The sequence below is a fragment of the Ischnura elegans genome, chromosome 3 (assembly GCF_921293095.1).
Source record: "Ischnura elegans chromosome 3, ioIscEleg1.1, whole genome shotgun sequence".
Lineage (NCBI taxonomy): Eukaryota > Metazoa > Arthropoda > Insecta > Odonata > Coenagrionidae > Ischnura > Ischnura elegans.
In genome coordinates, this window is record NC_060248.1 from 124,561,480 (window position 1) to 124,587,316 (window position 25,837).

At 40.0% G+C, this 25,837-nt stretch overlaps 1 protein-coding gene across 2 annotated transcripts in view; it reads right to left on the minus strand.

The window, feature by feature from the left end:
- LOC124156509 (clathrin heavy chain) overlaps positions 1-25,837 on the minus strand; it is a 102,087-nt gene that overhangs the window by 41,428 nt on the left and 34,822 nt on the right. Inside the window, exon 2 of one of the 2 annotated variants that reach the window (XM_046531090.1) lies at positions 3,896-4,103. In XM_046531090.1, coding sequence (XP_046387046.1) covers positions 3,896-4,103 — 208 coding nt within the window. Of the gene's footprint in view, positions 1-3,871; positions 4,104-25,837 lie in introns of both variants that reach the window. The other variant, XM_046531089.1, reaches the window with a different exon arrangement.

The following is a 25,837-nucleotide window of genomic DNA, read 5'->3' on the forward strand; positions in this document are numbered from 1 at the left end:
CTAAATCACCCAGAAAATCATGAGAAATATCCGTTAAGATTGACAATCTGAAATGCAAGTTTAGATCCTCAAGACCACACTCCAGTATCAGGGCTTTGTCAATAGTTCACTAAAGTGAATTTAATCTTTCGTTCAGGACAGATCACAGTTTGTCAGTTCCTAAAGCATGTCCCCCAAAGTAGTAATTGAATAAAGATCCAAAAGTATTAGCGGTTGTTCTTCAAGGCTCCATTCTTGATCCCCCTCTAGTTTCTCCAGTTAAATTATAATTTTCCTATGTAAGTTTCAAACAGTTTAACTGCTACGTATTCTCATGATACCGTTTCATGATTTAGTTTTAACTGCTCAACATTTTTGAATAACCTTATCTCCAACACTAACAATCAGGTAGGTCTTCAGTTGAATAACACCCTTTACTGGTCAATTTACATTTATGAGATCAATAAGAAACTCTCCCTAGGCATATTTATGCTTGGGAAACTCTCCATTTTCAGTCGACACTTCAAAAACACTGTATTTCGCTCAAGTGCACTCGTATGCCTCATATGGTATTATTTTATTGGGAAATTCACCAATAACTAAAAAGGCCTTCCCTCTCTCTCTAGAAATAGGCTATCCAGGTCATCTGCACAGTTAATATTAGAAAAATTGGGGAATTGCTATTTGCCTTGCTTCAAATTCTTATCCTTCCTCATATTTATATACTCACTAGTGCCTCTTTTGCAAAAGAAAATCCTCATCCATTTAAAGTACACTCCAGCCTTCATGGACTTAACAGACCATCAAAGAATGATGTACACAGCAACCAATGTGACTACACTTTATGCCTCAAAGGACCTTAATAATCAGTCAATGTTATTTATAATAAATTGTTTTCTCACTGGAAATCTCTTGTTTCTCGAAGGACATTTAAGAATAGAATGAAATACATTTACCTTAAGAAATGTTATAATAGTATTGACGAATTTCTCAATGATGCCATTTCATTTTAAATGATAATTTAATGTTGTTATTTTTTCTTTTTCTAAAATTGACATGACTCATGGATATGTATGTCCCTATGGGGTCAATAAAAATTATAATTGTATATAAAGGTCTGCTTTTGTTCACAAGATAGGCCACAAATATCCATCATAAAATAAAACTAAGCAAGTAGAAAAAATGAACTGAACTGTGATGACAGTATGCAATTTTCAAACAGCTAAACCATCATTTTTTACATACTCTTTCCTAACTTGCTCTGTCCGTTTGTCTATTTCATCCATGTAATCTAGTAATTGATTTAAAACCCACTTCCCATTGTCAGATTGCCTTGAAATTTTCAGCACAGATCTTAACCTGATGAAAATGCATTCATCAGGGTAAGAATTAGTGATGCCATTCTTTGTCAGTTCACCAGGTTTCACCTGGCGTAACGGTCAATAATCAAACAGTCAAGTGACCAGCGAACAGAAGATTGCAGATTCAAGTCCTAAAATATTTGTATGCTGTTTACACAAGTCGGCTTAACATGTCTGGCACTGTTTCAGGATTTGCTATTTCACACTTTATATGAGAAAGTCTTTGGTAGCCTTAGAGACGTCACTTTTATAAAATTATGAAAATATGTAATATTAACCCTGCAACCGTACACCTCCATTTCTGTTACACTAACCGTACACTGGGGTACTGAGTGCCCCTAAGAGTTAAAAAAAAACATATAGAATGCAAAAACTTATTTATATTCAAAAAAACATTTAAAACGCATTATTTTGGCCTTAAATTATTGCGAAAACATAATTTTAATTACTTGTTTTAATACTTTAACAAATATAATAAGAGAATTAAGAAACCTTACATAAAATTTACGGCAGAGTTAAAATTCCCTGGGGCACAGAGTGCCTCGGTGTACGGTTCCAGGGTTAAAAAGGATTAAAAAATAATAATTTAAAATTCACATTTTCATTCTTTCTAAAAAGAAGAAAATAAAAATAAAAAAGAGATAAACATGCCTTTTCCAAAAAACAGTGTAAAATGCACTAAACGTGAAGAGAAAAAATAAGATTTTCATCGAGATTGAAGGGTGGGTGCCAATGCTTACTCACCCATCGCGCTCTTCAACACTAATATCTAGTGAGCACAATAGGCAGTTTTTGGAAGAAGCGTGTTTTTAAAAAGTTTAATGTTTTTTCTATTTTAAGTGTAATGTGCCATGGATTCTGGCATGAGAATTTACGATCAGTGGACATAATATGTCATTTCTTTTATCCCTTGTTAGGATTTTTATCGGTACTTTAAAAATTTGGTACAGATGCATTCATCAACAAGGAAACTTTCCTACTCTGCTACGAAAAAAATCAGACGGATTCGCAAAGTAAAATAGAGATAGGGCAAATTCCTCAAGAAGAGATCAGTAATTTGGAAGTAGCAGCCTTATTTTAACTACTTGAACGGAATTTCAAGTCATAATAATGGATATACTATGCAGGTCACGACCCATCTTTGTTTGTACCCATCATAAGAGTTCTAAGACGGAGATAGAGATCTTGTTTGCATGACGTCTCGACCCCCTCCTATGTATTCTCAGCACATTTCCCCCACCATGATTCAGATAGAGCCATCAAAAATCGACATAAAATACCTCTCTTCATTACAATATAAAAAACTGAGAAATATCAAACTAAATCGATCCAACTCAACTGCTGGTGTTTACTTATAACTGTTCTCTTCCAAACATCTTCCCTGAAGAAATTCAACGATACTACAGTTACCTTTCCAAAGAAAAATGCTTATTTATATTCACTACGAACTCAAGCCACAGAACCAAACCAAACTAAAGATCTTTCAATTAATATTTTTAACATATACAGGCGGTCCCCAGCTTTCCAGTCCAGTCCCGTAGGGTGATTCAATAAACGTAACAAACCTCTTGTAGGCAAACAATTATCACAGATTCCCAACAAAATATTAAGGTTCTTCATCTGATCAAGAAAAACAAATCGGGGCTACCAAAAAAATTTAATATTAATTTGAAAGTGAACTCATTTCATATTTGGTGACTGCATCACAGCTTTCTGCATAATTTGGGAAGAATTGCTCACAGAAAAACTGGCATCCGAGTATGTTTTATCTTACTTCCCAAAATATGATCATGTACCACATACACTTGTGGAAGGAAGAGTTTCTGTGTGAAACTCAAACAAAATAATACCCAGGATATTTTCAGAGTAATAAAAACAAAATTCCAGGGGACTTATTAAAATTCTTCCCTCCCTCTCTAGGGTAACAGTATAGAATGCTTGAAGTACCCTCTCAATAAACACAATATTCCAACCTACACACCTGCAATGCTTCTTATTTTTCAGCACTGGCTGCCAAATTACAGAACTCCTACCTACAACATCTTTGTCTGGTACCATCCATCATTTTCTTTTAGAGCTAATTGATATCTCAAGTTACCATTCTTTCGATAATTCAAGCAGCTAGCAAGTTTTCCTGAACCCAATAACTATTAACAAAAAACCCACTCAACATAAGTTTCATGTCATGCTTAACACACATTCTAGTGAAATACACATACTGAAACTAAATGCATTGTGTGTGCACTCATCCCATGACAAAATAGGCAATGAAGGGAAAATTGATGTAATTTTTCAATGATGGAAGAGGTATTATGACAAGAGTTACTATAAAAAGTTTCATTCAGTAACTTCAATTACAAAAAAAATCTTACACTAAGATTTGATCTAATCTAACTGGCATCTAATTGGGACTGCAGCTATTTCTCCTACTATCACCCAAATTCAAAGTCAAACCTATGTCTAGAGGTAAAAACACTCAAAACATAACTATAATTAAGATTAATAATAACAATATCAAAATGTGTGCTAACCATCAGTGCTGTTCACCATATTACCTTTTAAGGCAATGACTTTGCTGGCAGGATTCATGATAGCGGAATCAGCAGAGATTGGCCTTCGAATAGGATTTGTAGGGTCATTTAGATCAATAATGACCACCTGTGCTGTTTCCCCAACTTTTTCTCGAACACATATGAATTTATCAGACTCCATTGTGAGCGAATTGAAGCTCACACTGGAAGGGTTGATTCCAATGTTTGTGAGCTGTAATGGAAGAGAAACAACATTATAAGTGACATGTCAACTCACAAATTACAATAAATGTCAAAATAATTTGGGGTAAGGAAACAATTTTATGCACCATGATGATCAAAAAGCTGACAGAAAGTGGGCACACACCGGTAACCATAGAATAAAAATTCACAGAAAGATAACATTACAAATTGAAGTAAAAGCTTCAAACAATAAGACGATAGAGTTGCAAGGGGAGGGGTTATTCAGAAAGGGAGGGTAATTTGGGGCATCCTGTTGGGTTAATTTGAGGGAGGCTAACCTCCTGAATTCACTATCCTCACCAAATTTCAGTGAAACACCCTTGAACCCTTCCCCACCGACAGTCTTGCTTACCCCTCCATGACCACCACTACCCATTCCAAAGCATACTTCAATATTTTAAATGCGTTGAAGGAGGTGCCACTACAACAGCACAATTTAACAGAAAGAAATATCTCAAAAGTCATTTTAATAATTTTCACCACATTCATACATTCGTTTATGTTAAAAAAAATTAGTATAGAAACAATGCAGATACAGTAGATTCCGGTTAATTGGGACATATCGGGACTTGTGCACTATGCCCCAATCAGGCAAACTCTCTTGCATATGGGCATAAAAAACTTTTAAATTGCAGAAAGAAGACTAAAGAATATTTGTAATGCAACATAAGTTTATTAATTTGATTAATAAATCAGCGAGTTTTGTTAATTTATCATCAATTTTAAGAATTGTAACATTTTGTTAAAAATACTTTTCACAGCCTCGGACGACAGCGAATGAATGTCTTTTACTAAGTCCTTTTTAAAGAAAAGTCCCATCCTCTTGCGGATAGTATAACAACAATGAGCTTTCAAAATAGGGCAAGAATAGGACCATTTGTGAAAAATAATAGTAAATCAAAGGAGGAAAATATAAAAAAATAGTATTATGAAAACAAAAAATTTTAATTTCGTCGCGAGTATAGAGTCTTATGTCGCTGACTCATGGCCCAATATAACGGCATGCTGTAGCAAATAAGCGGAGAATACTCTGGGATATTCCTCTATTGGGTTCTGTTCTTCATGATCTGCCCCAAGTAACCGGTGGACCCATTAAACGGAATATACAGTAATTCAATCTTCATATTCTCAAGTGACACTTTCAGTTAACCCCTCAAGCGCGGCGGGCATTTAATTAAATCCCATCTCAGCGGCCGGATGAGATTTAAAAATCTTCGCCTTTTTGGTATACTATCATTCAATAATTTATATCTTTCATAATATACGATCAGTATCGCTGAAAATTTTTGTAAACTTGCGTGATATAATGCGCTACTATATTATAATTTTTCGAGCGATTTGAAAAAATATTTATTGTTTTATATATCTCCTTTAATGAACTAATAAATAAATTTTCAAACTTGAAAGATTTTTATTTGGTTTCGAATAAGCTAAGAGATCTCTAACATTCCATGCATTTAAAAAATACAATTACATGATGTAATTTAGTTATTTGGGGTTGAAAATTTCATAACAGATTGGATACTTTCGATAGGATTACCAGTTTCGCCTACTCGCCTATTTACCTCTCCGCCCACTTCTCTGACTTTGTTCCATTATTACCGTATCATTTCATATAGGTAATCACATGCTAATGTTTCAAACGTCAATATGCAAATATTCAAATGATTTACCTTAGAAAATCTGCTTTGTGTGACATGATTTGAAGCAATCCAAACATAATCCCACAGAGCATTTTTCACACCAGTACACGCAAACTCTTCATTTCCCATGTTACGCACAAACTGCACACCTCCTTTGAGACTTTGATTTCTTCCCAGCTGCAGGAATTGTCTTTAGGAAATGTATTTCTGTGAGTCTTGGTACTAAATTGTGTAATGAGTGACGGCCATGTCCAAACAGTTCGTATAACGTTGGATATTTCAAAAATATTACCTCGACCAATGGCACGCGAAATGATAAGTCAAATTTTTATATGTGTTTTTCCTGTGAACAACATATGAATTTAGGACTGCCTCATTCAATAGTCTCCTAAATAACTTCATACATCACTTGTAATGGCGTTTTCTTTCCATTACGTACGAATGCAATAACAGGTCCTTGAAATTCACCCCACCAATGATTTTACTATAGCCTAACACACAAACAGACTTCCGAGTCTCTTTTTTGCCTTTCAATACTATTCCCATTTCGTAGGATCCCCAATTATAAAAAAAATACCACACACAGGAAGTACACCCGATGAGAATTTCAACACACTACCTGAACGAACACCACACAGCATGAATGACTTTGGTGGACTGAAGCTCGTGGTTTAGAAGCTCCCTCAAGAGACGAGAAAATATCTCGAAGGGGCCCTGGTATACGCTGACTGTTTAGATGGAATCTTATCTTCATTGATTACTGTCCAGAAAAAAAAATAAAAAATAAATGCAGAGCGAAGCACATGGTCCCTTCGCTTAGGACGCTTAGGACTAACGAGGCGGACCAAACACATTTGGGGCTCGAGGTGACGACAAACAAGGAGAAGACGGAGAGATGGCATTGAGCTTAGAAGATACCGTATCTCAAGCTAAAGTAGCTGACCCTTCTAGACGTCTCTCAAGCAGAATAGGCGGAAGTTTTCATGATAGAACAGCTGAAAGAAGGCGTTGAGTTTTTGGACCGAAGTCGTCAAGGCGCTGGTTTAAAACGGAATTTTATCGAAGCATTTTTTAAAAATCTTGAAGGCATAAAACCGCTATGAATATTTTATTGGAAAGGAAAAACATTTCTTCAAAAGGTAGAGTAATTAGTTTTAATTTAAAATACAATATCTGGCGGAGAAAAAATATTATAAACAGTAGGTCAGGAAGCGTACTGGGTACGCATGACGGCATTGAGGGGTTAATAGGAGAGTGACCATTATGGCATTTTGTCCATGACCATTGAGACCAATGTGGCATGCCACTAACATGGCTTTAATTACTGCATTCATTTTCTGACCAATTATTGAAAAATAGTTATATTGATGTGATTCGGTTTAACTATTACCATAATTGATAGGTTATGATGCATCCTCCATGAGCAGTTTTATAGCCAAAATGATATGTGTTATAACATTAATCAATTTTCCCACTATTTGACAAGTGCCAGCGTAGTAGCTTATATAAAAATGCAGATTTTCAAATATCACGAATTAAAATTAAAAAGAAGAACTCTGTGCTTTCACATGAATACTCATGTGTTATCGGTTTCACAAAGTTACGCCTCAAAGAATCAAATATCCCGAAATTGTTGGTGAGACTAATTTTGGCCGTCCACCAAAGTGGAAGTACAAGAGCTTGGACAGTTGAAGGCCACCATCTGCTTGCTCACCATATTAGCCCATGCCCCTCAGCTCAAACAATCCCAACCCATCCCTCACCATTTCAGCCACATCTTCCTGACACTGACTATCAATTGCATTCGGTCAACTAGTCTATTGATTCGGTCAACCTGATGATTCTGCAGTGCAGTGAAAGATATAGGCTCAAACATTAGTAGTACAAACATTTAGTAGTTTTATTTCTTTCATTAATACAATAGAATTCCATAAAGTAATAGCCTCCGCCATTAATTAATTGCATTATCCATGCATCACTTCCATGATAATGGCATATGCCTCACTTATGAGTGAAACCTCATTAACAACTTGATAACGCCCCTAATAAGTGAAACATTTATCTCGGGGAAAAACCGGAAGATATCAGCGCCGTTGATTTCCGTCGTAACATAGACGAAATAGGTCGAGTTCATTCAGGAATCTTTCTTAACTGATGGACGACAAACAATACGGCGAGAAGTGAACTTAAATACGCCAAGTATCCATCCTTTGCCAATAAAACAAACTTTCCACCCTTTAAAGTGGCAGTAGTAGCATTCTCCATAGCTGCTCCGCGCAATCTATCCTCAACTGATTGTGAGAGGCGGATCTCTTCAAGCATACGATCTGTACGAGTGGGCGGGAACAGAGCGAGGGTGAAGCAGCTTCCTCCTGCCCGATACACGCCGTTTTCTATTACTTGATATGATATCGGTGACAAATGCCCACATCTGTTCCTCCCACGACACGGGCCGAGGCGATAAGTCACCGAGGGCATGGCGCGGAAGACACACCCCCACGCGGAGAATTAAACAACTCGCCCGGCAACCACGAAGGACGCACGCAAAATGCAAGAAGGCACCGAGAGCATCAGACGTTCCGTTTTACACGGGGCACGTACTTGCACAATCTGACGTGTGTACGAAGGCGCAGTCAAAATTGCGTCGTGTAAAGCGGTGAATTGCTAGAACACATGCGAGAATGCGTGGACGTGAGATAGCAAAATAGCCCGTTCTAATTCCGTTCGTGCATTCGTGCAATTCCACGCCATTTTAGAAATTAATGCAGCTCTAACCTGCGCAATTCCGTGCACCATGTAAAACGGCCGTTATACAGAAAAGATTATTTTTGGCATGCCGCAACCATACAGAGAACATTCGAGGCGAAAGTGGTCGGTCGCATCATGAGAACGGGAATACAGTCGGATTTGCAATCCAACGACGATGCAATAGCATAGTAGCAACACTAATTTGATAAAGAGAATTTGGAGTAATAAGATGGAATAACATTTCAGAGAATTGAAAACAGCTAAGTAAAATCGGCAAGAAATTAAACTCGCCCACGTCATACACTGAAAAACGCAGATATAAATCTGAGTGACATATACGACACCTAACGGAGCTACGGACTTTTTAAGCCCCACTTCATTGAATAACTATTTTCGTGGCGATTTTCCTCTACTGGTGACAATATATGAGCTTCATGTTTTCATCGAGGAAGGAGTTCGCCACTAACATAGAGACTATTTTATTTTTGTTTACACAGTCCCCGAATACGCAATTACGTGGTTGCGATTTCTGTTATATCTCCATTTGTTTTTGTGGCGATCTGAAACTTCGATCGCCAAAATTTTTTGTCCTTAGTTCCCTATAAACAGCCAACGCAATCTTTCAATGAAAGAAAATTCAGATGGCCCGGCAGCACTCGTAAAAATAGGAAAGGGTAAATGAATAACTAGGTGCTACTCAATCGTCCAGGTGGAGAGTTCGCAAAAATAAATGGGCCAGGTCAAGTGGGCGTGTGAGTGTGGGGCAGGCAGAGAAAGTGCGCAGAGGAGGAAGGGGAGAAGCCAACGAGTCACGACTACCATGCCATTGGATGACAACTGCCGGCCGGTGCCACGAACACAGAAACGCATCCACCCACGATAGGGAGGAAGAACTTGGAATGAGCGATATATAACCAAATGTAAAATATTGTATCAGTTTTCTTACCTACTCTCAAATTTCAATTTTCCTGATTTTATATCAATGGCAACGCCTTTTTAAAGAGAGAATTAAGGGAAAATGCTGCAAGGCATACATCTACTTACTACCCTAAAAGCCGGCTCTATAGACTAGTAGGCAGGCCCTTATTTTATAGTTTCTCCCGGACTTATAAACATAATGAGCCTCTGACATGATCTTCTCCGTGTAGACCTAAAAGATATCAGCTCTCAAGCAATCAAAGCCTAGGACGTAGACTCCGAGCAGTTTTTGACGAGTTACGTGGATTTCCTTTTGTACTATATTACGCTCACAGATTCTTTCTGAGCCGGAAAGAATAATTATTCTTTGAAATTAAGTCTAGTATTGCAAAGTCATTGCCAAGCGCTATCCTGTGCCGCCCTGACGACGGATGGTTGGAAACCACCCACCTCATCACTCCAACGCTACAACTATCCGCACATTCAACCACGATTTTTGACCCTTTTCTACTGCGCCTCTGATTTTTCCTTTATTGCAGAGTTTTTTTCCCTGACCCAAATCTAATTTCCCTAATTCCCAGTCCCGATTTCAATTTCCCTGAGAATAACAGATACTGGGAGGTAGCAGGTCCAGCACGCGTAAACACATTTTCTTTCAATTACTGGAACCCCGAATGTATTTCTTCACCGATTATTTGAGTTTAATTTTTCAGGAATTCTCTGATGAACCGGCCTGCAGTAGGTTATGTAGAAATGGCGACAGAGTTGCCTCAAACGACTGGAAAAAGTGATAAGTATTGAACGCTACGTGGCCTACGCTTCATCACTGACGTCGAGTCTCCTAGGAATGCATCCAATGCGAGTTTATCAACCATAAAACTGTGTGCGTACGTTCAAACTCTTGGGATCGTGTATTTTCTTCCTCTTTTCGGTGTCCCTCCCTTATTTCTCCCCCGCCCCAGTTGAATGATGAGGGGGAGCCCCCCCCCCCCCTAAACCCAGTTGTTCCGCCTACGCCCCCCTCCCCGTTCAGAGATAACGAACCATCGCAAGGCGACTGAACTGTATAGGATAGAAAACTCCCTCCCCGTAAGTTGAAATGTGAAATTCGGATAGCTCTGCCCGTGATGGACACTCGTGGCGAGTTTTGTAGAGAATTGAAATCTGCAGTGGGTGACAAGACATGCAGTTGCCGCCTGAACATTCCTCATCACAGTACATTCGCGGAACAAGGCCTCACATCGCAAATTTCCTCGTCCTCTCTGGCCTCTCGCGGGCGATATTTATAACGTTTGCCCTCAGCCACTGTGCGTGATGCCGCGCGCGTACACTGCACACGGGGAATGATTTGCGAATCACCAGTAGGTGTCCAAGGAAATGCTCGCAGTACATTCGTGACTATTCCACTCTGGGGCGGACATTTAGATAATTACGATCTTATTTTTTTATTAATTTTGATGATTAAATATTTTTATAAGTCAACTTTGTCGATATTTTGTGAAACTCTGTTACAGGTAACATATACAATGAAAAAAGTTTACTATTCAAGGGTTCACTGATTTTCATCAACCGACCAAGGTTTCGACTAACTACGACATATAATAAATGAATTAAGCATATTAAGAATAAATCAATGGCGACGAATTTAACATAAAACTGTCATCTGTACATGCAGCGCCCAACATGTTGTTGTCTATGGGACATAATGAATTTTCAAGACACGAAATTTAGTTGGTTGCGCGGCGTGGATTCAGGAAAAGACGAAGGAGAGATGGAAATGGAAAAGCAAGAGGAGGAAAACGGGAGGAGGACCAAGGAAGAAGTTGTTTCCCTCCCTCTTCAAGACTCTCTCTCTCTCTCTTCCTGAGATTTCTCGCGCACACAAATACTTGACACGCCCTCGTCCAGTGGCGTAACTATGGGGGGAATGAGGGGATGTATCATCCCCAAAGCCTCAGAGAAATCAAAGAAATATTTTAAAATCTTCTCTGGATTTGATGTATAATAACTTCATATTCTTAAAGTTGAATTTCATACGCCAAAATGATGTAAAATGCATATTCAGGCATGTTATTTTTCAAAATTTTTCCTGACATCCCTGTTTCCTGGGGGGCTAGCCCCCACCAACCCGTCTCATCCCATCCCAAAAGCCCTCTCATCCCTCCCCCCCCCCAAAAGGCATATTCCTAGTTACGCCACTGCCCTCATCAAACATTAAACTCCAATACCACAGGGAAATTACTTGAACGCCAACGTCACACTCCATTCTTTTTTTTTAAGATACACAAAATCACATTTTTTGTCAATCAAACGTTGGAGGCAACTAAAAAGCCATTCGACGTATGACTACTCATAAGAGCGAGTATAATCACTCTGTAAGGAAAGGTAGAGTTGCAGCAGTTTCGTATTGTCTGGTAACTGTGCACACGAAAAATTAATTTTTCGCCAAGTGCCTGCACTTCAACTGTGTTAATTAAAGGTCATCCGTTTTTATAAATCAGTTACGTACACAGGAAAAAATTAAATCCAAAATCATACATCAATCGACAAAAAAATATTAACAATGCGATGGTAGCAACAGTTTCTCCGGCGAAAGAAAGCCAAGTACACATCTATGAGGCATTTTTCCATTTGAGCGGAAGAATCTGTCTGCGACTCGCTCGAGAGATTAGATTAGGCGACGCATACACTCAGCACGCCCTCTGGGACGAGGAGGCACATCAGATGACACAACCACTACAGTTTCTGAGTTCACTTAGCCAAGAATATTTCGACAGATACTAGTTATGGTGTTGCTATTTACCGATACGCGAGTGGAAATTACCATAAACTCGACGATCGGTGGGGTAACTATAAGTCATTTCGATATAAACGACACGATTTATAACTAACTTTAACTGCACACTTTAAAAGCTTTAAATCGTCCGCTTTCAACTACATATATATGGTTAGCAACAGGATTTCTTGTCCATCAGGACGAAGTTTTTAAAGTCAATATTATGGTAGTCACAATTTAGAATAAATTGAATTGTAAGAAATTTAAATGGTGACATTTGATTGAAAAGTCGTCGAACGCCGACTTATAATGGGTATTACACGACACACCACGCAAAACAAGGCAATAATCGAGTAAAGCCAACCAATGGCAGCTGTAACCCAACCTCATGTATGATATTCCGCCTCGCTAGCTTTTCAGGGAAGTTTTGACTCTTCGACTGTTCGCGTAACTTATTTAAAAAGCGATGTAACCTTATCCGATGGCTACAGCGCTGCAAACCTAATGGGGGAAATTGTAGTAGAGTAATCACCTATGTCTTAAACTTCAGGTAAACTGGTAATAATTTCTGAGAGAAATGCCACCCCCCCACAAGGCATGCAAAAGGGAACCGAGTCTTAACCAGGACAACGAAACCTACATTGCTTCACCTCCCATAAAGATATATTCCCCTAATTACCAGGCACCATGATGAGGGGAGCAAGAAAAACCAAAATTACGCACGAATGTAAATGCTCTTGACGCCTAAAATTGCTCTGAAGGACGAATTCCTGAGTCACCGTGTTATCCGCTTAAAAAACAATTACAATAACAATTTGCGCTCAAATTTACCGACAAACTAAGAATCAGTTAAGATCATTGCCCTAAAAATATAAACTGATAACTTGCTAATATTTCTGGATATTAACTTCTGGACTCGATCCGTTCACAAGAACGTCTAATACTTACGTCTAATAAAGTATAACACAGTTGCCATAGATATCTCCTCTTTAACAATGCTGCGGGCAGTTTACCAATGGAATGGATGCACGTCACGCATCCTCGTAACAAGCGCACATTCGCGCAAGAAGAAAATCCACGCTCGGCGCCTAAACGTTTCTGGCGCTCTGCCCATGACACAAATGACAATTCTCTCCACACCGGCTGCACAGTCACACGTGGGTGACCAAAATATTGAGACTCGGGACGATCACATGAACCTCGAAAAAAAGAGCATTGTCGAAGGGTGACATTTCCCAGCGAGGGGATGACATTGCATCGAAAATGCAACGCGCGCGAAATGATCAAAAAGCACGGAGTCACTTTTTAATGATGACCCAGGAAAACAACGGCTCTCTCCCTCTCTCTCTTTCATCTGTCTCTCTTCTAGCACGGATGGCCTCATCCAGACAATTGCTACGGGAAGAGCGAGCAAATGCTGAGCAAAATTGTGCAAGCGAATTCTCCCCGGCAATGACTTTCGCGAACGCTGGAATAAAAGTGCGTCTCCAACAAGAACGCACATTTTGGTTCAGGATTACCTCATAATTAAAACCATAACAAAAGAAACACTAAAATTGAAAGTCAAATTGATCGACCAAGTGAGTAATTAGTAAAGGGTAAGACTGTTGAGAGATCAAGACATATTAAGGAAGCCTTTAGTACGACGAAGGAACTATTATATCGTCCTAATCATTAATCATGTTTTATGTTTCATAAAATAACTCAAATGTGAATCAATACGGTGGTTTCCTATAATTTTTTATTGCCTAAATAGAGAGATTATTAACTCCTGGAGTACGTATTTCACGCTTTTAGATTTTCAAATGACGATATCTATTTTTCGCGATTAAATGAAAAGTGAAAATTTTCAAGCGTGCGAAAACGTGACGGCTAAGTATGAATGATGGGAAAAGCACGTGTGACATCATTCTGGTTCCGGCTGCCGCTGTGTGAGACCACCTTGGTGCGAGGCTATTAGCGCCGCTATGATGCAGGCTGCTAGCTGGTAGCAGGCTTAAATAAGGATTATTAATACCGTATCAAACGAAGGAAACTTTCTGACCATATGCAATTTTAATGACTATATAGCATCTAGATCCCTGTGACGTCACGTGGAGTGGCATCGCATGGGCGCCAATCTGGCCTTTTTCAAATGAGGTTAAAATCGACCATTTAAAATTCGTCTAAACTGGGATTTCTAAAACCAAATAATTTGTACATTATGAATACACTAATGCTGGGTAACGAATCGCAATCAATGCCTTTCGTTTTCTTTGATGAGGGAAACTACCCTATTCCAACGGGTACGCCTGAAGTATTGATTATATTAGATAGGTTGGCAAGATGAAGACAATCGCCGAATAAGATGCGGAAGGAAATCACCCCAAACAGGCTGCGGAATGGAACGGGCAATCAAGAACGCGAAGGAGTTCCATATCCTCACTGAATTCTAACCCACTGCATTCAAGGTGTGGCCGGACGATAAAGAAATAGCACCTCTCGTACTTGTACATCCGAAAATCTTCCAACGTTAATTAGGTTTCTATTATCTTCCCACTGGACCAATTTTTATGATGATTATTACTGTATTACGTTCACGGAATAAGTATTTCACGATCAGAGAGAAAAATTAACGCCGTGAAATAAAGTCTAGTAGTGTCAGGTCGAGGATAACCCGTGCAGCCCTGTCAGGACGGCAACGAAATAATAAAAACTTCGCCACTATTAAAGCTACAACCTTCCGCACACATTCAACCAATCTCAGGATAATGGTCGCGCGTTTACATTTACATTTAGCTGTACCGGTGAGTCAAATTCACCCCAACCTGGCTGGTTATCAAAGAAAATACTTTCGAAAAAATTAAAAAACGGTAAGAAAAACTCAGACAAAATCCACGAGTTTTTGTCTTTTCTGCTGTGCCGCTGGAGTTCTTCCCTGACCATAATCTAATCCCCCTGACTTTTTCTGAGACTGCTACGAACCCTGCATTACCGGGGTCACGTTGCGAGGTTAGGTACTTCGCTGAGACGACAAACATGGTTGGCGTTTCGTTGATATTCTCATAAACACGTCTACGCAAAGTCATCCGAAAAGCTGGATAACTCTCTTGGATACCGTTCACGTCGTAGAACGGGAATACACTCCTCTTATATTGACTCATTACGGAACACTCTCGGCTCATTAATCTGCTCGTGCTACATTTTTTTTTTTATATTTTGACCGAGAGTAATTCACGTGGGCCATCATTGACCACCGGGGCCAACCAACACACCTCAACTCGGAATGTTCTTCGACGCCCATCGACATGTTTGGGCTGAACATTTCAAGGGCTCGCTTCCAACGGAACGCACCCCGCCACATCTTACGTAACTAACTCCGTCCAAAAAAAACATTGACAGTCGGTGCGCGAAGAAGGGAAGAAGAAGCGGCGGCGTCGTCCACCAGCCAATCAATTCAAATTTCCTCCCAACTGCCACCTCTCCACCCACCCCACTCATATACTCACTCACTCCACCTCTCGTGCCCACGCAAGCAAGCGGCAGAGCTGCTACCTTCACGAATGAACGACTCATTGGCATGAACCAAATTGATTGAATCAAAACATTCAACTCAATTAGCTCAAAGTGAACAACAATACGATAGCAGATGCCCGAAGGAGGATTCGAGTTTTGATTAAGTGAGAAACACGAAGTAATGAATTCTCACGACTGACAACTCACTTGTGAGGTCATTATTTGGTTCATCGTCTTCGTTGACGTTCATTTATTTGAAATGAACCATCATGCATCCGCTAAATGTAAATTGTGTGCGCAAGTCCGTGAGCACTGCAGATTTGACGCTCACGACCAAAAGAAAATATAAAAATGGATTTTGAGACAAAATATTTTCCCTAAATGCTTGGTTATTTTAATTTTAGGTATACTGGCTTTAATTTGGAAATCTACGAACTTTTAAACAATAGTTATGCATTCAAAGTACTAAGGGCCCACTGAAGAGGTTTTGTACGCAAAAAAATTGTGATTCAAGGTTTCACCATTACGAAAAAAAATCACGAAATAAAAGGTGAGATGTCAGAATTAATTCGGAAAATTTTGGTACGTCGCACGATGGAACGCAAAATTAATTTAATGAATTCGCTAATTCGTTACTTTGAATGGATTTGGTTGAAGTGCATCGTGACTTGAGCGTACTATTCGATCACTGAGTAAGACCAAGGCGAAGAGCCGAAACGTGAAGATGACACACAATTCCCACCTCGCAAGCAGCCCACTTGGCGCGCGCCTGTGTCCCCTAGGGAGACGCTGTCCCTCCCTCCCACCCCACCAAGGAATGTCCCCCTCCCCCCCAACAATCCTATGCTTTCCGTCGAGTCGCCGTCAGCAGCCCCCCCCCTCGCGGTGAGCGCAGACACGGACACGAGGGTGGACCGCCCGTGGAAATACAGGGGAAGCGACAATCCAAAGAACGACACGCAATCCAGAGGTAGACGACACACTGCACTCATCCCAATCCTTAAAAAAATACCCCGTCAATTTCTCGAGACCGCTTCACATAAAAAATTAGCAGTAGATTAAAATTCAGAACTTAAAGAAAACTCAGATTCACAGCTGGGATAACAGAAAATAAAAATCAATGCACACTCCATGTAATATTCTGTACAACTGTCAAGAAAATTTGCCGAAAAAAATGAGTTGAAAATGATTTGAGTCGTTTCTTAGCTGCCAGTGTGTCCTTTCCGGAGTTAACCTTTCAATTCCACTTCATACCCATGCTATTTTTCCTTCCAAGATATCTTCCTCCGCGATTCACACTTCGAGGGAGCAAAACACGGATGTAAGAGCGCACGAAATAAATTACTACTCCACTGCGCATATCTACTTTTCACGCTTATTTTCTCGTTAATTGAAAATCGACCAATCCCCACGCACATTTTTTCGCTTATGTAGCCAACTTCCACGAAACGCCACCAATGACTTGTGGCTCTAAGAATCACATGCTATGTGATCTCTATGGATATTTTAATGCTAACTTTTTCTTAAAGCGGTCAGTCTTATCTGGTGAACTTTTTCTATAAGCGGCCCATAAGCCGTTCTCATGACTCCCCGGTATAAATAACGACTGTTAAATGCTTTTAAACTTATGAAAATGAGAAATTTGATTGCATTTACTGCTGACATTTAGAGCCATAGTTACCAATAGGATGATCCCTAAAAAAATAACTATTTACAAAATATAACTTATCATTTAAGGTTTTTTTTTAATGGGAAATGTTAAGTACGGAAGGGGATATAACCTTTTATTAAATTAACAAGGTTTAAAGAGGGGATCATAGTTACATTGGTAACCACAGAATTCCAGAGCTGTAGTATGGTAAGGAATCTAAAAATAATACAAATACATTTCTTAATAATCCTTTGGTGCACAATTAATTTCAATTTTTTATACTAATTATTTTTTTCTTAACTGCAGTTAAAAATTGAGCAATCCTTTTCGGGGGAATACAGCTTATAACAGCACTTCGATAAAATTCAACTATTTTCGTCAAACGTAGCCATTCCAATTAGAAAATGCCACCGTTACATAAAAGAAGGCTATGCCGACCATCGCACAACCTACCAGCTAGGTAAGTCGCTCTGTATTATTCCTACCTTGCACTCTATTTTAAATTTCATTTTACAAGCAGCGATTATATTCTTAACTTAATTTAGTATTCCTCACCTGTCCGTAATTTCCACAGAGTGGTATTTTAACCAATACCTCGTCTTTCTCACTTTTCTTTGAGACGCTTCTCATTATTATTTTGTTCCCATTACCGTATTATATCTGTTCCCATTGCCTTACTTCTAATTTTAACTTCAGCACATAGAACACGGCAAAAGGGCTATACAAAATTTCCTTCTCATTCAGCTCCGACACTACGCTTTGTATCTCTGGGGGCAAAACTTCGCCTGTTTATCCTTTCGAAGCTCCTCCCCAATGCTAGATTCCACTTTCTTTTCTCTCTCTCTCGTAAAGAAGACTTTTTCATCAAGAGGAGTCTCCTCGGGCTATTCTTCGCTCGATTCCCGTAGACGGCATAACTTCCAAAGTAGGTGAAGGATTCCACTAGCTCCCAACCCACCCTCCTCCCCTCCACATTGACGGGGTTGTTAGTGGCCGCCGCTGATACACATGCAAGGCCAGCGAGTGCAAAAACTCATGCAATCCGCGAGCAGAAACATATACGGAGGCCTGCACGCTACTCCTCCACTACACGACCAACATCTACATACTACCCTTGCCGTCGTCTCATTGGGTGTGTGGCGGGGGATGTTAGTACTCAAGCCGTTAACAAATAAAAAGGAAACTTTCAAACGAAGTTTCGCCTACGATTTATGAAAGTCCTCCATTATTCGAGGAAAAAACTAATTCTAATGCTTATCCGTTAGTCAAAATATCTCGTAATATATTGTTTCCGTCGGGCCAGGAAATATGATGGGGTTCTAATATGGTGCTTGCAACAAAGCGATGGACACAATGGATACTATCCACGTCAAACCTGTCCCCGTACTTCCACTTAATTGTAGACCGATTTACATTTCATAACGCACGCTGACTTCAGTTACAGCACTTATTGGCAATATACACTAATAGGAGTATTGTGGTGTACCAACCTTATATTTATGCCGTATTTTTTCTATAAAACGACCCACCATTTAAATCAGTTTTTGTCACAGCGACATGTATATTATAGCAATCGACTCAGGCTTGACTCCGTGGAAGTTCCACATATTCATAATGAAAATAACAAACAATAACTAATCCATACTTCATTTCAAACCAAACAGGGCTTCAACAGAGGCCATTATCTGGTGCCATCATCCAGATGATGCCACGACTGCCTTCAATAACCGGGAGAGAGATAAATCGTGCGGATAAAAACAGAGCTATTCTCATGTTGAAGATAAGAGAATATTGGAGGCATTTTGACAGCAATACCTTATAGCCGTCCTATAAATACTCTTATAAGTTTCGTGACACCGTAATAACAGTGATAAAAATAACTTCCAGGCACTATTCTCCACTGCTTTTCGAGGTATGAAACGTTAAAGCTGTAAATGAGGTAAAATCGCCATAAGTTACTTTAAAATGGGATTAGGGTTGCATAGAATACCAGGAAGTTTAAAGCATTAACTGATTAAGGATTGAATTGTGAATTCTGTATAGCCAAATTTTCCTTTTAAACTTTAAGGATGTCGTCTACGAAGGAATTTTTTTTAATCTCAAAACAAATAGGCATTTTTAAACGCGCAGTCTCTGTCACACCTGTCTCCTACAATACAAACTTTGCACACATCGCTAATCGGTCTCGTAAGTAATTACATAGTGGATGGATGTGAATATGAATCCACTAAGATAAACTGATATTCAGTTGGAGATAATTTCATTCACAACGAACCTCCACAGGAGAAAATGCTACTACGCCTGTGAAAGTTTCGCAATCACATTCACCCCATTCACGCGCGGATCAGTCCAATGACAACACCTCGAGCAGTGAGACGCAGGGCGGGATAAGCTCAACAAAAGCAAGAGAGAGAGATACACAGCCAGATACAAGGAAATATTGGTTGACGAAAATAACCACCAAACGCTCTGAGAATACCACCACGACCACGCGCGTAATGCACCAAAGGGTGACATTGCTATCGCAAATCCCGATTCGAATCTCTAAACTCACGACCGACGCATGACGATGATGCGTTGCCTATGACGTCATTGCATGTTTCCAGCAATGCTTTACTACAACAAAAAATTGTTTTCAAATGCTACGAGTAACAGCGACGATGGATCAGAATATATGGATATATTCTCAGCATCTAATCATTCTACACATTGACTTCCACGCAAAAAAATCGCAGTTTTTCTCATCAGAAGAATTCACAGAAATGATAGGTTTAGAGGAATAAACATAAGATTATGGAATGAAAATAAATGGTTCGAAAAAAATTCTACAAGAGTAAATACTAATATTGTGGTGAATGGGAAAAGAATGAGAGCAAGTTAGACGGTTTAATTATAATTGGGAGAATGTTGACGGAGGATGAGTTGAGTGATAGTGAGCTAAGGACAAGAGTTTATTATTTCTTTAAGTTTTCCACCGATTGAGGTAGGTTTGCATGGAATATATAAGAAGTATACTGGCATTATCCTCTTCCCTCACGGACTTCCCTCATCAATTCAACGGAAAGCCTAACGATTTGGATGGGGTGCGTAGGCGGCAGCAGAGAGATTCTTGAGATGTAAGTGCAGATGGGGAAAAAGCAGGGAGGAGCGAGAGGAATGCGATTGAGACGATGGAACTGGAACGCATTTAAAGATGGAATGGGTATTTATACAGAGTAATCACGGGAGCAGTGGAGGGAGAAGAGTAAGAGTGGATGATAACGAAGAGGGCAGGTATGGGACACAATGGAGACGGAAATGGAGTTTGTAGCATGACAATTAAAGGCAGAACAATCCATGATGATAATCTTACACAAAGGTGACTACATCATCGACTTCGTTCTCATTTCATTCGGGCAAAACAATGATATCCGGTAGATCGACCTATTTACGCATTAAAGAAATTAGGAGCACTAAAAAGACGAGATTTTAATCAAAGGTAAATGAACACGAAAATTCCAATGGGAACAAATAAAATCTTCAATTACCAAACTCTGGTAACCCTCAAGAGTCACCCATTGACAAATGGAACTAATTCATCACCCATTGTCCTTAAAAACTGATTTTAGCCCTTCTTTACAATCGAAGCGCTTCCGTCATTGTGGGAATGATAAAGGTAAAGTGGAAACTAGACGTAGTGATTGCTTTCTCCAAATATTGTGTTAAAAAACGGGAAGAAAAACATCCCCTGCAGCCACCATATTTGCTGCCTCGGCAATTACCCCGTGCGAGTGTGAGGAAACTAACTCGAAGTCACTGACCTGAGCGAAAACCATTGCATCAGAGTGCTGAGTGGACGGACAATCGCAACCGCAGATGCGCAAGTTTTGCGATGCCATTCTTGTTTCTCTACATTTCCGGCCACAAAAAATCACAGCCAAGCCTTGATGAAGCATTAATCGTATAAATGACTCGGATATAATGAGGTCACTTCGGTCACGACCTTAGATAGCACCCGTCCTCAAACAGGGGACGGTCATTAGCGACAATCTTCCTAACACCCCAAGCAACTTCGACGCAAATGCGTCGGGATGCAAAGGGGGATCGCGCACGATTCCAACACGGCCATGCACTTCCCGTGGAATGACCAACGCGAAGAGAGCATGGCGAAGAGCTCGCAATAGCACCCACGTTAACGCACGCAATTATATGATAGGAGAGCATGCTTCTTGAATAAAAGCGAAGACGCCGATCTCCGACAACGAAGAGGAACTTCAAATAAGTGAAAATGCATCCTCGTCGAATTTGCTGACTTTTCGATTAGCGAATCCCTGTATTCATACGGAGTCAGCGCGGTAGAACATTACATAATTAACTAAAATCTCTACTTTTCGTAATATTTATCGCATAGCTTTCGGCAAGGGCAACCCTAGAGGGTTAGGCAATTACTATTGTGGACACGTTTACTCAGGCATAAAATCTGAAAACACTTGTCCCTTGAAGTAATTGTAAAATAGACTTTTTAGTTTAAATAATTGGATAATTCTCACGCATGTAAGATTTCACTTTCTTCGGAGGGGGAATTAGCCACTTTGTGCCCCTTGACTGGGTCGTGAGTAATCACTTCGCCCCTGGTTTTGATCATCACTTCGAAAAAAATGGGGCATTGACAGCAATTCACGAAGTAAAGTAAAGAGCCTAACCGAGAGAGGACAGCCCGAGAACAAATATGGCAAACCAGCAGCATCGCGCCAGTTCCGCCACCTACGAAGAGATTAAAAGGAACCTCGGCAACTGGCCGTGATGATGGAGACGTGGTCGCGCTTCCACCGATGGTGGTACGGTGCCATCTGCGGGGCTCCTTAATCATGAGAGCGGTTAACGCGATGAGGGCCACAATATGGATGGAAGAGAGGAGGTGGCCACCACCTCTTAATGCGCTGGGAATGAAAGGGAAATCTCAAGGGGTTTGATCGCGCAGTCGCCGAAATGAGGGCAATCATGCAATGAAAGGGATATTAGAGGAACCCCTACCCTCTCCCCCCCCCCCAAATGCCCCCAAGTGGCTTCAACAGGCGCGATAGGGGCCCTGAGGTACACGAAGGTCGACAAGAGTGGATGATGAGGGAAGAGAGAGAAACGCATAAGATTCCGGCCGATAAGACGACCTCCAATTTTTCCTGTTTGAAATGAAGATTACGGGCCATGCAAACCGTACCGCTTCTAAATCATTTGATAATTACTTGAATATTACGAGAACGGGAGCTGATCATGCTGCTTTCATTTGGTCAACGCGGCTCCACCCGAAGACCGAGTTGGTCCAATGATCTCCCTAATTTATCGTTTCCGACAGACGTAAAAATATAGTGAGGTTCCAAGAGATTATCCCAGATGTTGTTCAAAGGTATCTATTTTGAATTACAGGAGAAACCTAAGTGATGCGACGATAAATCACGCCAATGCGTGGCTATCATTATCGCTGAAACCAAAAACGTTCATGTCCATAGATATCAAGCCAACCGGTATTCGAGAAAGTCATTAACAACAGCATGTAATGTGGCAGCGTTTATGCCTTAAGTTTTTGTAAACAGAGATCTATATAATTAAAATATACGGTGGAATTGAGTTTTATTTTGTGAAATGCTGCCATAAATCGCAGGGACTTATTTATGGTAAACTAGGTCAAACATATTTTATAATTGAATAAATTATCTTCTACCGTCTGAGAGAAAATATTTTAAATAAATGAAAAAAATTGTGTGAGGATGTCCCCCGCGTGACGGTGAAATTCTAAGTCCCATGCAGGTGTTCGGCGTGCACTAGGCCATTTAAGTCGGGTGACTTCGGAAATATTCGCTAAAAATGCCGATTTAAACATTCGGGTTTGTTTCCTCAAACCGATTTTCTCCTGAGCTCAGGCAAAGGCAGTCGTAGCTTGCGTTCGGAAACGGTCCGCGGAGGGAGGGAGAGAAGTATGGGATTCGAGGGATGATTGTGCGATATCAGAGGGAGTCGCTAACAAAAGCTACAAATGGGAAAACGGTCGGGGGGAAGGAGACACCGGCAAACAATTACAGCGCACCGAAAAATGATCATGGGTAGACATTTTTGCATTGGGTGTTAGGATCTTAAAGTTTATATAAGATCTCCGATGTGACAGCATTACCCAAAATACTCTAGAAAGAGGTGATAAACGATAAAAATTGAGATGGAGATATCACTCCTTATTTGTCTTGGCTTCAACTTTGCAGATAACAAGCCTCTTTTGACACGCTGTAACAAATTAACAACACTAAAGATGTTATCATGGATCACTGAATGCAGCGTGACCGCTCAGAGATTCGCTTCTGTTTCATTCATCAGAAATCGAGAACATAAGACGAAAATGAAAACTTATTGCGTATGCTGTTGCAACGGAAGAGAACAAAAGACACTAACGAATCTTAAGGTCGGAGGAGTTTTCAGATAAATGGATAAAAATCAACTGGTCAGAGACAAAAAAATTATATTTACAGACGAACTTGGAGGAAAAAAACTCAATAGCAAATGATATGAGGAAGACCCGAGATACAACTACACAGGACAGCTCAAACGGAAAGGGTAGTTTCCTTCATCAAAGAAAACGAAAGGCATTGATTGCGATACGTTACCCACCATTAGTGTATTCATAATATACAAATTATTTGGTTTTAGAAATACCGGTTTAGACGAATGGCAATGGTCAATTTTTATCCTCATTTGAAAAAGGCCAGATTGGCGTCCATGCGATGCCACTCCACGTGACGTCACAGGGACCTAGTTTCTATACGAGTAGATAGGAGTTTTACATCGTCTGAGATTACCAATGAGGCATGCATGAGGCACAGAGCTCAGGGAAGCATGTCTTAATAATCACTTATTAAAACTTCCTATGGTCGGAAAGTTTCCTTCGTTTGATAAGGTATTAATAATTCTTATGTGATAGAAGGTGAAATAGAATGGTAGCCGGATGTGACTTGCTATGTTTTTGTTACAGCAAGAATATTTCCTACATGAGGAGGAGAGGGGAAATATAGACAAAGTTAGTCACGAGAATTCATCACAAGAATTGATTCTTGACGTCAATGGAGGGAAGAGAAAAACGAAAGGGAATACGTGTACACACATATCCACCCTGTGATGACGGGCGTGGGCGTTGCGAGCATCACATTCACTCTAGAGCCCCCTCCCCCCTCAAGTTCGGGTAGGGTGGGGGGAGCGGGGGTGGCCACGCATGCGCCTTGAAGACAACTCCAAACGGGGACAACACATTATCATCATCACCCTAAAACATTCCCTCTCACATAGTCACTCACGATACGGTAAAATCGCGATAGCCATTTTTTGCGAATGAATGTGATAATACGTATATTTTATGGTGTATTGGAATGAATACTAGTTGGATTCATAGATATCCGCGAATTTACTGATGATTCTCCATTTTTCGGCTAAGCGGCATCCACATATGCCGAAGACGACGATATCGCCAGCGATTCTCCAAGCGTCTTCAAGAATAAGAATAATTTATTATTTTTCTTTCTTTTTTCCTTTTTTGCTGGAAGTATCATTTTTTTAACTGATAAAATTAAGCCATCACATACCCTCATAGCCATACCTTTAAAATTTAAAAAAGAATTCAGTTGCTGATATTTCATTAAGAGCAACACCAATATAGAAGAAGACTAATAAACCCTCTACACTAGGTAAAATACCTCTTTCGAGGCTACGAACAGAAACAACTTCCTGGAAGTCTGATGCTCGTGATAAGATTGATGGACAGAGGTTTGCATTCGATAAGAAGAGATTAAATATTCGACCATCAGGCAACTAGAGAGCTACAGAGGAGGAGGAGATTCACGTGACACACACGGATGACTGCGCGCCGAGTAACTCGATTATTATCAGCCATTCCGCTTCGATACGGAATTATCTTTTTCGCAGAATTATCCACGTCAACTCGTCGAATCGCTTCGCGCATTTCATTACTTTAAAATGAACTAGTTCAATATCCCACTAAAAACGTAGAATGGAAATAAGCGTGAAACATACGACCTTACGCATGAATTTGCCTCGATAACTGGTATCAACGAAGACGACGGATAGCAATAGAAATTCTGCATCAGTCACAATTATAACACAGGCACATCAGTTAGACTGGACAGCAGTACCGTTATATCATAAGAGAACGGGTTAAGAGGCACAAGAGCTCAGCTCTCTTTAGGCTCTAATTGTTTCGTGAAATTAAAATAGCTGGGTTGGGTGACAATGAACCAAGTGATCCGATTTAACCGCTAATATCGACCATTTATTTCGAATGGATCGTTGCCAACGTTAACTATCGAGTCGACAACCTCACCCTATTCCGACATGCACTACAAATAAGACCGAAGAAGCTTACGTAATTAGTTTCCATTTCACCGAAAAAATGTAAATGGAAACTACGGTAAGACGTATGTTGAGTGTCCAATGACTGAATTTAATTACATAAAAACAAT